General features: G+C 45.2%; 1 protein-coding gene across 1 annotated transcript in view; it reads left to right on the top strand.

The window, feature by feature from the left end:
- The first annotated feature begins 1,483 nt into the window (after positions 1 to 1,483).
- Positions 1,484 to 13,838, top strand: part of LOC109937451 (proto-oncogene DBL-like) — an 18,888-nt gene continuing 6,533 nt past the window's right edge. Inside the window, exons 1-5 of the mRNA XM_048605255.1 lie at positions 1,484 to 1,709; positions 5,070 to 5,185; positions 8,651 to 8,765; positions 11,517 to 11,636; positions 13,522 to 13,713. Coding sequence (XP_048461212.1) covers positions 1,581 to 1,709; positions 5,070 to 5,185; positions 8,651 to 8,765; positions 11,517 to 11,636; positions 13,522 to 13,713 — 672 coding nt within the window. The 5' untranslated portion in view covers positions 1,484 to 1,580. The remainder of the gene's footprint in view (positions 1,710 to 5,069; positions 5,186 to 8,650; positions 8,766 to 11,516; positions 11,637 to 13,521; positions 13,714 to 13,838) is intronic.

Raw genomic sequence — 13,838 nt, 5'->3', positions numbered from 1 at the left:
AACCTCCAGGAATTTGCTCTGGTGAAGAACATAAGGTGTAGGAGCAGAAATAGGCCATTAAGCTCATGAAGCCTGCTCCACCATTCAATGAGATCATGGCTGACCTGATTATCCTCAATTCCACTTTCCTGCCTTTTCCTTATTTCCTTCATTGAGTAATAATCTGTCTGTCTCAGCCTTATCTCTATTGAGCGACCCAGTCTTGACAGCCCTCTGGAGAATTCCACAGATTCACTGAAGAGGAGTAGTGCTGGACTAGATAGAACATAGAACATAGAACATTACAGTGCAGTACAGGCCCTTCGGCCCTCAATGTTGCGCCGACCTGTGAAACCAATCTGAAGCCCATCTAACCTAAACTATTCCATTATCATCCATATGTTTATCCAATGACCATTTAAATGCTCTTAAAGTGGGCGAGTCTACTATTTTTGCAGGCAGGGCATTCCACGCCCTTACTACCCTCTGAGTAAAGAACCTACCTCTGACATCTGTCCTATATCTATCACCCCTCAATTTAAAGCTATGTCCCCTTGTGCTAGCCATCACCATCCGAGGAAAAAGGCTCCCACTGTCCACCCTATCTAATCCTCTGATCATCCTCTGATAGGAGGACATGATGGCCCAAATGGCCTCCTTCTAAATCAAATTAATTCTACGATTCTGTGAAAAAATTCCTCCTCATCTCTGTATAAATGTGAAGCCCGTTATTCTGAGATGATGACCTCTGCTCCTGGACATTCGCACAAGGGGAAGCAGCCTTCCCACATCTTGAAAATTTGATTGATTTATTGTAACGTGTATTTTACACTGAATAATGCAGTAAAATACAGTGAAAAGCTTCAACTGCTGCCATGGTCAGGTGCCATTTTGAATAGTTTAAGAATAAAAAGATTAAACTGTTATATCTCCCCTGTCAAGTCTCCCTGTGAATCTTGTATGTTTCAATCAGGTCACCTCTCAATCTTCTAAACTCCAATGTGTACAGGCCCAACCTACCCAAATTCTCCTCATGATAGTGCCTCCATCCCCGGGATCAGCTGAGTGAACCTTCTCTGGACTACCTCCAATGGCCAGTCTGAGGAAGGGTTACCAGACCCGAAATGTTAACTCTGATTTCTCTTCACAGATGCTGCCAGACCTGCTGAGCTTTTCCAGCAATTCCTGTTTTCGTGCCAGTCTGTCTTTTCTTTGATAAGGGAATCACGGTATTTTCGGCTTTGGTGAAACCTCAGTCTGTTATTTTTTTTCTCTCTCCTGCATGTTTTCCTTCTGTCTCCGTCAGATTCAGGCTCGGTTTACAGCACAATCTGCTGCTCTGAATAATTAAAAAGCCTTGTTTGTGCTCTAATGGTGCCTATCACCCTACCCTACCCGCATCTAGCATCAAATATGGCAGATGCCAGCTGAGCTCACTGTGGGCAGGGGCAGCATTATGTTTATGGAGGGGTTGGGGGTCACATTCTGAGGGAAGCAATTGCAGTTTTCTCTTGAAACCTGTGTCTAACTGTTGCCCGCCCCCATCTGCTTCATTCGTGCATCGGTGCTCATGTGCCCAGGCCATCGAGAGCTTTGCTGTGATGGTGAAGGAGATCGCTCAGATGCTGCAGGCATTTGGAACAGACCTGGCTGAAGCTGAACTGCCTGATAACTTGCATTCTGTTGAGGACTTACTTATCGCCAGAACTGAGAAATATAATCAGCTCAAGGTAAGCACAATGTGAATGCTACAGTATTTACTCTGCGAAAAGTACAGAGTCCTCATTCACTGTACGGGTAAGGAGGAGCATGTGAGGCAGGAAGTATTAGAAGGCTGAGATAACTAGGTGTAGAGCTGGATGAACACAGCAGGCCAAGCAGCATCAGAGGAGCAGGAAAGCTGACGTTTCGGGCTTAGACCCTTCTTCAATCAGATTCTCTAGCATCTGCAGTTCCTACTATCTCTGAAACAGTATTAGAAGATTGTCCTGACAGATTGTGTGAAGGTAGAAGGAAGTACTTGTTAAACATAAATACTGGCACAGACCTGTTGAAACAAATGGCTTGTATCTGGGTGTAGACTGGACACATACAGTACATATCTATCAGGAGCAGGAATAGGTTGTTCCGTCCCTCAAGTCTGTTCTGTCATTTATTAAGCCTTTCTGCTGCTCTGATTTTAACAGTAATCCATAAGACTATAAGAAATAGGAAATGAAGTAGGCCATTAGGCCCCTCTAACCTGCTCCACCGTTCAATAGGATCCTGGTTGATTTGACACTCCTCATGTCCACTTTCCTGCCCTTTCCCTGTAACCTTTGATTCCCCGACTGATAAAGAATCTATTTCAGCCTTAAATACACAAAAGGACTCTGCACCCGTTTGTTGCCCATCCCTAATTGCCCTAGTCTGGTCATTTCAGAGGGCAGTTAAAAGTGAACCTCAATGCTGTGTGGAGTTCCACCCTCTGAGAGAAGAAATTCCTCCTCATCTCAGCTTTAAATTGACAGTCCTTTATTCTGAGAGAATGCCCTCTTGTCCTCGATTCTCCCACGAGGGACCTCCACGTTCTTGGCTTCCCCAATCACCTTTGACCTCCTTGCTTATCAAGAATCTATCTTTACCTTAAAAATCTATCCACCACCTTTTGATGAAGAGAGTTCCAGAGACTTACGACTCTCCAAGAGAAAATGTTTTCTCATCATCTGTCTGAAATGGGAGAGCCTTTATTTTTAAACAGAGACCTTGAGTTTTCAATATTCCCACTAGAGGAGACATCCTCTCCGCAGTCACCCTGTCAGGACATCTCAGAATCTTACATGTTTTAATTTAAGTTAACCCTTAATCTTTTATACTCCAGTTGATACAAGCCAAGCCTGTCCAACCTTTCCTCACAACATAGAACATAGAACATAGAACATTACAGCGCAGTACAGGCCCTTCGGCCCTCGATGTTGCGCCGACCTGTGAAACCAATCTGAAGCCCATCTAACCTAAACTATTCCATTATCATCCATATGTTTATCCAATGACCATTTAAATGCCCTTAAAGTGGGCGAGTCTACTATTTTTGCAGGCAGGGCATTCCATGCCCTTACTACTCTCTGAGTAAAGAACCTACCTCTGACATCTGTCTTATATCTATCACCCCTCAATTTAAAGCTATGTCCCCTCGTGCTAGCCATCACCATCTGAGGAAAAAGGCTGCCACTGTCCACCCTATCTAATCCTCTGATGATCTTGTATGTCTCTATCAAGTCACCTCTTAACCTTCTTCTCTCTAACGAAAACAGCCTCAACCTTGTAAGGCTAATTCCAGATATTACTTCCTCCTGTGGTAATGAATTCCACAGGCTCACCACTCTTTGGGTGAAGAAATGTCTCCTCATCTCCGTCCTAAATGGTCTACCCTGAATCCTCATACTGTGACCCCTGGTTATGGACACACCCAACATTGGGAACATCCTCCCTGTGTCTACCCTGTCCAGTCCTGTTAAAATTTTATAAATCTCTATGAGATCCCTGATCTGAAAAGGCACTCTTGACATGGTGTGTGACATTCCTGCCTCTGAAATGAAAGGCTTAAGCCCCATTCAGTGCAAATGTGAAGGGAAATAAAAGATTTGCATTTTAACAGTGTCTTTCATGGTGTCAGAACTTTCCAAAGCAACTGAACTACTTTTGAGACGTAATTAGGAAATGTAACAACCAATTTGTGCACAGCAAGCTCTTTATTTTTTCTTTATTCTTTCATGGGAGGCCCATTTCACTGGTGAGGCCCATTTGTTGCCCATCCCTAATTGCCCTTGTTTGGTCATTTCAGAGGGCAGTTAAAAATGAACCACAATGCTGTGTGTCTGGAGTCAGACCAGGTAAGGAGGACATATCTCCTTCCCTAAAGGATATTAGTGAACCAGGTGGATTTTTATGACAGAAATAGTAGGAACTGCAGATGCTGGAGAATCTGAGACAACAAGGTGTAGAGCTGGATGAACACAGCAGGCCAAGCAGCATCAGAGGAGCAGGAAGGCTGATGTTTCGGGCCTAGACCCTTCGTCAGAAAATGAAGGGTCTAGGCCCGAAACGTCACCCTTCCTGCTCCTCCGGATTTTTATGACAGTTGATAGTTGATTTGATAATTGTTTACATGATTGCTATTAGGCTAGTTTTTAATTATAGGAATTTTTTATTGAATTCAAATTTTGCTGCCTGCTGTAGTGGGATTTGAACCCACGTCCCCAGGACATTAACCTGCTGTGGTGGCTCAGTAGTTAGCACTGCTGCTTCACAGCGCCAGGGACCTGGGCTCGATTCCACCCTTGGGCGACTGCGTGGAGTTTGCGCATTCTCCCCGTGTCTGTGTGGGTTTCCTCTGGGTGCTCCTGTTCCTCCCACAGTCCAAAGATGTGCAGGTTAGGTGGATTAGCCATGGGAAATGTAGGGTAACAGGAATAGGCCAGATCCACTACATACCTATCCCTGTAACCTTGCATTTCCCATGGCTAATCCGTGGGCAATTGTGGATTTCTTGGACTCTCTACTTTGCAGAAGGTTTGCGTCTTGCTGACTTTCCATTGAAACCTTAAACTGAGAACGTGCCTGCCCTCTCACGTGAATATAAATGATTCTGTGGTGAATATTTGAAAGCTGAGTTCTCCCTGTTCTCTTGGGCAATACTTTTTCTCCAACCAGCATTTTTAAATAAACAAATAATCTGTTTGTAGGAGCTTGATCTGTGTAAATTGGCTGCTGTGTTTCCTATATTGCAACAGTGACTATCCATCAAATTGGCAGTGCCCTGGAGAAATACATGTTCTTTCTTTAATATTTGGTATTGCTGTGCCTTTAAGATAGATCGTAAAAGCTGCTCCTTTCACAAAGTTTTGGCAATTTATCTGCCTTTCTTGCCGTGAGGTTCAGTTTCATTTTTGTTTTAATAATTACTCTCCTGCTCTTAGTGGGATGTTTCATTCCATTGAAGGCACTAGTTAAATGCAGGTATTTGTTGTTGGCTTGCCCTGGTGGTTTGAAACTTCTGCCATACCTCTGGTTAAGTTTCTAACCCCGCTGCTGTTTGTTTTCCTATGCAGAATGATGTTCAGAGGGTGATTAAGGAGGGTGACCTACTCCTGACCAACCTCATGGAGCCTGATAGTAATGCACAGTTTATGTTGGAGAAGGATGGAGACCGAGCAACAGTGAAAAGGTACCTGTATCTGTGCTCTGGAAGAGATATTGAAAGGACAATGAGTTTAGGTTTCATTCATTATCTTTGGAGAGCAGATGCTTTCAGCTTTATTTTTTGGGTGGGGGCATCCTGGTCGCAAGAGTTGGCCATTCAGCCCCTCAAGATTGATCTATCGTTTACTGAGATTGTGGTTGATCTGTAACTTACCTTCACCCACACACCACAGCTCCATATCATTTCCTATCCTTGTCTGGAAACAAAACTCGGTCAGCTTGAGAATGAAGATGATTAGTCAGCGCTTTGTGTTGAAGACGTGTTCCCTGAATTAACTGAATCTGATGTTAAGGTTATCTCTTTTCCAAGATTCCTGCAAGACCAGAATAAGTTCCTTTCCATCAATCCCAACAATTCCTCAATATATTCATCGCATCGCCCTTCACCTTCTGTAATCCAATCAGTCATTTTCTTGATTATTGCCTGGTGCTGTTTAAATCCGACAACAAACAGAAAGAACTGCAGATGCTGGAAATCAGAAACAAAAGCAGAAATTGCTGGAAAAACCCAGCAGGTCTGGCAGCATCTGTGGAGAGAAATCAGAGTTAACATTTTGGGTCCAGTGACCCTTCAGATCAGAGATAACAAGGTGTAGAGCTGGATGAACACAGCAGGCCAAGCAGCATCAGAGGAGCAGGAAGGCTGACGTTTCGGGTCTAGACCCTTCTTCAGAAATGGTTCTCCAGAATTCGTTCTGAAGAAGGGTCTAAGCCCGAAACGTCAGCTTTCCTGCTGCTCTGATGCTGCTTGGCCTACTGTGTTCATCCAGCTCTACACCTTGTTATCTCCTTCTTCAGACCAGAACAGTTTTAGGCAATGATCTAATGTGGGAAATTGGGACTAGTGTGAGTAGTAGCATATTTTTGACTCAATGGGTCAAAGGAACTCTTCTGAGCAGTATGATTCTATGATTCCATGCAGTCTTGATCTCTCACCCCTATGTTAATTTGAAAGCTCTCTTTTCCCTAATTACACAGTGTCCCAGAACACTGAACCTAACACAGTTGAAGAACTGATTGTCCCAACAGTACAACTCCTGCTTTCTCCATTACTGATGCTAATACACAGTCTTGAGGAAGCTGTTGAGATAGTAGGAACTGTCGATGCTGGAGTCTGAGATAACAATGTGTAGAGCTGGATGAGCACAGCAGGCCAAGCAGCATTAGAGGAGCAGGAAAGCTGACGTTTCCAGCCTTCAGAAATGGGTGAGGGGAAGTGGACTCTGAAATAAATAGAGAGAGGAAGGCAATAGTGGAAGGTGGATAGATGAGCAGATAGGTGGGGAGAAGATGGACAGGTCAAGGAGGCGGGGATGGAGCCTGTAAAGGTGAGTGTAGGTCGGGAGTCGGGATGGGGGTTGATCAGTTGGGAGGGAGGGCGGGTAGGTGGGAGGCAAGACGGACAGGTCAAGGAGGCGGGGATGAGGCTCGTAGGTAGGAAGTGGGGGTGGGTTTTGCTGAGTGAGGTGGGAGGAGCGGATAGGTGGGAGAAAAGACGGACAGGTCAAGGAGGCGGGGACGAGCTGGGCTGGGCTTGGGATGAGGTTGGGGAGATTTTGAAGCTTGTGAAGTCCACATTGATACCATTGGGCTGCAGGGTTCCCAAGCGAAATATGAGTTGCCGTTCCTGCAACCTTCGGGTAGCATCATTGTGGCACTGCAGGAGGGCCAGGATGGACATGTCGTCTGAGGAATGGGAGGGGGAGTTGAAATGGTTCGCGACTGGGAGGTGCAGTTGTTTAGTGCGAACCGAGCGTAGGTGCTCCACAAAGCGATCTCCAAGCCTCTCTTTGTAGGATACGTGTACAATCCCTCTTCCGCAGCTACACTGGCCCCATCCCCCACCTCTTCCTCTGTTATATCGATGACTGTATTGGTGCTGCCTCATGCTCCCACGAGGAGCTCAAACAGTTCATCCACTTCACCAACACCTTCCACCCCAACCTTAAGTTCGCCTGGACCATCTCTGATACCTCTCTCTCGTTCCTGGACCTCTCTGTTTTCATCTCTGGTAACCACCTGGAAACCAATATTTATTTCAAACCTACGACTCCCACAGCTACATAGAATACACCTCCTCCCACCCACCTTCCTGCAAGGATGCGATCCTCTATTCCCAATTCCTCCGCCTGCGCCGCATCTGCTCCGAAGATGAGGTATGATGTCCTCGTTTTTCAAGGACCGCAATTTCCTCTCCATAGTGGTCGAAAACGCCCTCGATAGCATGTCTCGCGTTTCCCGCAACTCATCCCTCACACCCCCTCCCCGCAATAACAACAAAGACAGAATTCCCCTTGTCCTCATGTACCACCCCACCAACCTCCATATTCAACGCATCATCCTCCGGCACTTCCGCCACCTGCAATCTGACCCCACCACCAAAGACATTTTTCCCTCCCCACCCTTATCTGCTTTCCGGAGGGACCACTCTCTCTGTGACTCCCTCGTCCGCTTCACACTCCCCTCCAGCCCCACCACCCCCGGCACTTTCCCTGCAACTGCAGGAAATGCTACACCTGCCCCTACACCTCCTCCCTCACCCCCATCCCAGGCCCCAAGAAGACCTTCCACATCAAGCAGATGTTCACCTGCACATCTGCTACTGTGGTATACTGCATCCGCTGTTCCCGTTGTGGCCTCCTCTACATCGGGAAACCAAGTGGAGGCTTGGGGACCGCTTTGTGGAACACCTACACTCGGTTCATGACAAACGACTATACCTCCCAGTCGCGAACCACTTCAACTCCCCCTCCCACTCCTTGGATGACATGTCCATCCTGGGCTTCCTCCAGTGCCCCAATGATGCCACCCAAAGGCTGGAGGAACAGCACCTCATATTTTGCTTGGGAACCCTGTAGCCCAATGGTTTCGATGTGGACTTCACAAGCTTCAAAACCTCCCCGCCCCTGACCGCATCCCAAGACCAGCCCAGCTCGTCCCCGCCTCCTTGACCTGTCCGTCTTTTCTCCCACCTATCCGCTCCTCCCACCTCATTGACCAAACCCCACCGCCACTTCCTACCTACTAGCCTCATCCCCGCCTCCTTGACCTGTCCGTCTTCCCTTCCACCAACCCACCCCTCCCTCCCAACTGACCAACCCCCATCCCAACTCCCTACCTACACTCTCCACTGGCTCCATCCCCGCCTCCCTGACCTATCCGTCTTCTCTCCATCTATCTGCTCCTCTATCCACCTTCCATTATTGCCTCCCCCTCTCTCTATTTATTTCAGTGTCCCCTTCCCCTCCCTCATTTCTGAAGACCTGAAACATCAGCTTTCCTGCTCCTCTGATGCTGCCTGGCCTGCTGTGTTCATCCAGCTCTACACCTTCTTACCTTGAGGAAGCTGTTTCTGTGTTGTACAAATTCCCTGTAAAATAGGACTGAGTCACTGATTTATTACCTCACTGACTTTCTTTTCTGAACACAGGCTCCTCGCCCAGCTGCATGAGATGGAGATGGCTTTTGATGGCTTTTGGGAAAAACATCTGCTTAAACTTGAACAGTGTCTTCAGCTGTGGAGATTTGAACAAGCTTTCAAAGAGGTAATTGCCTGCTCCCATCAACTCTTTACTTAAATTGATCAATATGTGAAATTCACCAGTGCTTTTGTCTGATATTCCCTGGGCTATCAGCTGTGTCTTGGGGAATAGCACATTCTCCTCTGAGCCAGAATGTTGTGTGTTGTTCCAGGGCAGAATCTTATTTTTTTGAGACTGAGTGTGGGGGTGGGCTCAATAAAGGGCATGCATCTGTGGGTTAGGTTTTCTCAGACAATTGAGTCCTTCTCAGCTCATTACTTCCTGTCCGTAATACCTTCTTTTTTGTTTTCCCATATCTAATTTCCATCGTAAGTGCTTATCTATAGGTTTATAATGAACACTGTCAGTGTTAAGATGTCACAATGTGACTGTACCCTCCTGCTAGTGGTGTCACTGTAGTGCCTCAGTGTTTCATCTGAGATCCCTCAGATCAACTTCCCTGCCTCCCCAATTCTCAGACTGTTTTCTCTCAATTATCAACTAATTTGAAGCATTATTTAAAAATGAGGTCACACATTTTGAGTTAAGTTGAGAAATTAATTACAACTTGTATGCCCTAGTCACATTATCTTCCAGCTTCACATCTCCTCACTTCTAAAGACTACATATTGGTCTTGACTATGAAAATCCTGGGGTCGCCATTGACCAGAGACTGAACTGGACCAGCCATAATAAAAGACAATATAACTACTGTCCCTTGACATTTAATGGTGTTATCATACTGAACCCACACCGTCAACATCCTGGGGATTATTATTGACCAGAAACTCAACTGGTATCACGATATAAACAGTGGTTACAAGTGCATCTCAGGCTAGCAATCCTGCAAGGAATGGAACTGAGTTAGCTTTATCATCACATGTACTCAAACGATGTGAAAAGTTTATAAGTTGCCACTTACAGAACTGCATTAGGTACAGGGTACCTGGGTAGACCTTCTTCAGTGTAACTTCTTAGGAAAACAAAATCAGATAAAGAAAGAGATAAAAAGTCCAGCATTACAGATTGTAGGAGTAAATTAGAAAATAGAGAAATAATGAGTTCAGAACGACAGTCCTTCCAACCCAGTCCACGCTGGCACCAAGCTTGTAGTCTGCACAGAGCCTTGACTCCAGACCCCACTAGGCTTCATCTCGAGGCTGAGAGACCCCTCTGGAATCACCTAGAGGCCAGAATTCCATGCTGAGACCACACCTGGCTGGGGGCCGCCACACCTGGCTGGGACACAGCATGGATCCAGCAAGGCAGAGGCTGGAAGCACAGGATGTTATCGAGAAGAGAGAAGAAAATAAACACAAAAGAGAACAAGAAAAGAAATAGAAACGGATGGAGCGGATGAACCCCGACTGAAGCATCCTACTCCACCGCCATCTTGGACTTTATGATAACTCACCTCCGAACTCCCCAAAGTCTGTCCACCATTTACAAGGCACAAGTCAGGAGTCTGATTTGACCTGTCCAATCCGCTCCTCTATCTATCTTCCATTATTGCCTCCCCCTCTATTTATTTCAGAGTCCCCTTCCCCTCCCCCATTTCTGAAGACCCGAAACGTCAGCTTTCCTGCTCCTCTGATGCTGCCTGTGTACTATCTACAAGATGCACTGCAGGAATTCACCAAAGATCTTTGGACACCATTTTCCAAACCCATGATCACTTCCATCTAGAAGGACAAGGGCAGCAGATACATGGGAACACCACCACCTTCAAGTTCCCCTCCAAGCCACTCACCATCCTGACTTGGAAATATATTACCGTTCCTTCGCTATCGCTGCGTCAGAATCCTGGAATTCCCTCCCTAATGGAGTTGTGGGTCTACTTACAGCACATGGACTGCAGTGGTTCAAGAAGGCAGCTCACCCCCACCTTCTCAAGGGGCAACTAGGGACGGGCAATAAATGCTGGCCCAGACAATGGTACCCACGTACCCTGAATGTTAATTCTAAGGAAAATTGACTCCAGTTGTGCAGTATCAAATAAACAGTTGGTGGTTAAGTCTTTTGTAAAGTGTGACCTTTTAATTTTACATTTTGCAAAACCTTTTCTGTCACTTTTTGTTGATATTTTCTGGGGTATATTTTAGCCATATTTGACCTTGGGTTTTTTATTGTTTGTCAGTTTATACAACAGTTCCCAGAGTAAGAGGTGTGCAGCCAGTTATGCTTAATTTTGATGAAGCCTGATGGCCCAGTTTTTATTTTGTGCTTATCATTTCTAAGTCAGTCAAACAGCCCTGCTTGTATATTCTTAAACGGACTGCCATGCAGTGAGGTCTGGTTATATACATATGGGAGGTGATGACCTAGTGGTATTATCGCTGGATTGTTAATCCAGAGATCCAGATAACATCCTGGGGACCTGGGTTCAAATCCCACCACAGAAGATGGTGAAATTCAAAGTCAATAAAAATATCTGGAATTAGGAATCTAACGATAACTATGAGCCCATCATCGATTGTCAGGAAAAACCCATCTGGTTCACTAATGTCCTTTAGGGAAGGAAACTGCATCCTTACCTGGTCTGACCTACATGTGACTCCAGACCCACAGCAATGTGGTTGACTCTTAACCTCCCTCTGGGTAATCAGGGATGGGCAATAAATGCTGCCTGGTCATCGACACCCTCATCCCGTGAGTGAATAAAATAAAAGATTGGATTGAATTACTTAACAATAGAGAAGAATTTTTCATTTCTCCTCTGCGTTGACTGGTCATCTTGCTTGTTATGAATGTGTTCATTTTGATGTACTTCTGCAGGTAAAGGCTGCTTTGGATTATTTAGCATCCGAGGGAGGAGATATCCCAGAAACTGGTGACAATGTGACTCACTCGGAACAAGCTCTTCGAGAGCTGAGCAACTTTGATGAACAGTCTCAGGTAAAGTTTTTGTACCAGTTCGATGGAATAGGGCCAAGTAATAGAGACTTTAATGTTTGACTTTTAGCTTTATTTCTTTATATTTTTCTACTTAATACTCAGAATTACTGTAAGATTTAAATTTTAACTTTGTTCTTTCTGTATTGTTGTCTTGATTCTGAACCTATGTACTTGTACTCGAGATAGCACCATGCGTGATGACATTATACATTTTTCACTGTACTCCTGTACTTTTATACTTCAAAACACAATAACAAATAAAAGTCTAAATCTAAGTCTAAAACCTAAGTCCTACAACTAGTACTCAGTAGAGATTGGTGTTGCATTCAAACTACAGCACAAAGGCATGTCCTTCAATCCTACACACACATAAATATATTTTTTATATATATATATATATATGAAGTCCACACAGAATTCTCCCACTTGTCCCAACACTTGTTAAGCTTTTGAAATTCATTACCAGTTCTGGCTCAATTTTTCCAGATGGCAGAGAGGTCCACATTCCAATCAAACCTTTTATCACCTGCTTTGTGACTCCCTTCCGCTTTTATTCACTACATCCCTCTCTGAAGAGGAAGCAGCTTCTCCAGGTTCCACCTCGCTGCATTTCATGATCTGATCTCATCTGTGCAAAATCCCACAAGTGCCACAGTGTACAAGAAGGCCATTCAGCCTATCGTATCACAGCTCTTCAAATGGGTATCATGATCTCATTCCAATCTCCTCCTCTTAATCTCTTCTCCAGAAAACATCTGCACAAGACACTCCGACTTATACTTAACCAATGGTCACCAATTACTCTTCTTTCTTGTAATTTGCTCTCCTCTTATAAAATCCCAATTTTCCAATTTGTCTACTTGCCTGTGTGGATTGGAAGCCCGAAGTCTTTCCTTTATCCATGCACTTTCTTGTAAGGGGCATCACAACTGGTGGTTCTAGGATCCTTTTTGGGTGGATTTGATGTTACCAGCTCCCCTTGTAATCCTAGTCTATGGGCCATAAGGGACTGCTGTGTACCGACACTGGAGTTTATAAGAATAGGGGACAGGGTTACATAGCAACCTATAAAAATCTAACAAGATTACACAAGGTAAATGCAGGAAGGATGTTTCTGATGACCGAGGAGTCCAGTACTGGGGGTCATCAACCAAGGATATGAGGTCAACCATCGAGTACTGGGATGAGGAGAAATTCCTTCACTCAGACAGTGGGGAGCCTGTAAATTCTAATCTTAACCCTAACCTACAGAAAGTGGTGAGGCCAAAATTTTGAATGTTTTCAAGGAGTTAGATATAATTCTTAAGGGCTAAAGGGATCAAAAAGCAGGGGATAAAGTGGGAATAGAGTTTTGAGTTGGGCGATCAGCCATGATCATGTTGAATGGCAGACCAGACTCAAAGGGCTGAATGGCCTACTCCTGTTTCTACATAAGAGATAACGAGGTGTAGAGCTGGATGAACACAGCAGGCCAAGCAGCATCATAGGAGCAGGAAGGCTGACGTTTCGGGCCTAGACCCTTCTTCAGAAATATCTCAGATTCTCCACCATCTGCAGTTCCTACTATCCCTGTTTCTACATTCTGTGTTTCTAATCTGGCATACTGTGGTGAAAGGCCAGTGGAAGTGATTCAACAATAATTTTCAAAAGAGGTCTGGGGAAGTACTTGAAGGGGGCAATGTTTGCAGGGAGGTCTATGGGGGTTGGAGAGCTGGAGTGGCCCTAATTGGATAGTCAAACACCTGGACAAGGCATGATGGGCTGAATAGTCTCCTGTGTTGTATAACTGTGTGCTCTCACAGAGTTAATTGATGGCCTGATTATCGTGGGACAAAGTGTTGTTGATGTTTTTGCACACAAGCTGAGTGGAGTGTATTCTCAACAGGAACTAATTGGAAACGCCCAGCTCCTGCTCTCACAAGGAGATCAGTTGATTTCCAATCACCATTACGCAGAGGATTTAATCCGCGAGAAATGCAAGGAACTCCGCCACTGCTGCGATGATTTGATCGATGAAATGAGGAGCAAATACGTCACCCTTAATAAGTCATTGGAGCTTCACACCCAGCTGCAGCAGGTGAGTCACTTCAGAGTTTTGTTCAAACTAGCTGCTCAGTGTGAATGAAGAAGCTGGGATCCAGCTGGACTGTTCTGGTCCTTACAGGGTCTGTAATGGTGTGATGAAGGTGCTGTGGTCCTTAC

Source organism: Rhincodon typus, chromosome 14 (genome assembly GCF_021869965.1).
Source record: "Rhincodon typus isolate 14 chromosome 14, sRhiTyp1.1, whole genome shotgun sequence".
Taxonomy (NCBI): domain Eukaryota; kingdom Metazoa; phylum Chordata; class Chondrichthyes; order Orectolobiformes; family Rhincodontidae; genus Rhincodon; species Rhincodon typus.
Note: the sequence above shows the minus strand (reverse complement) of the source record. Positions and strands in the feature narration are given on the sequence as shown.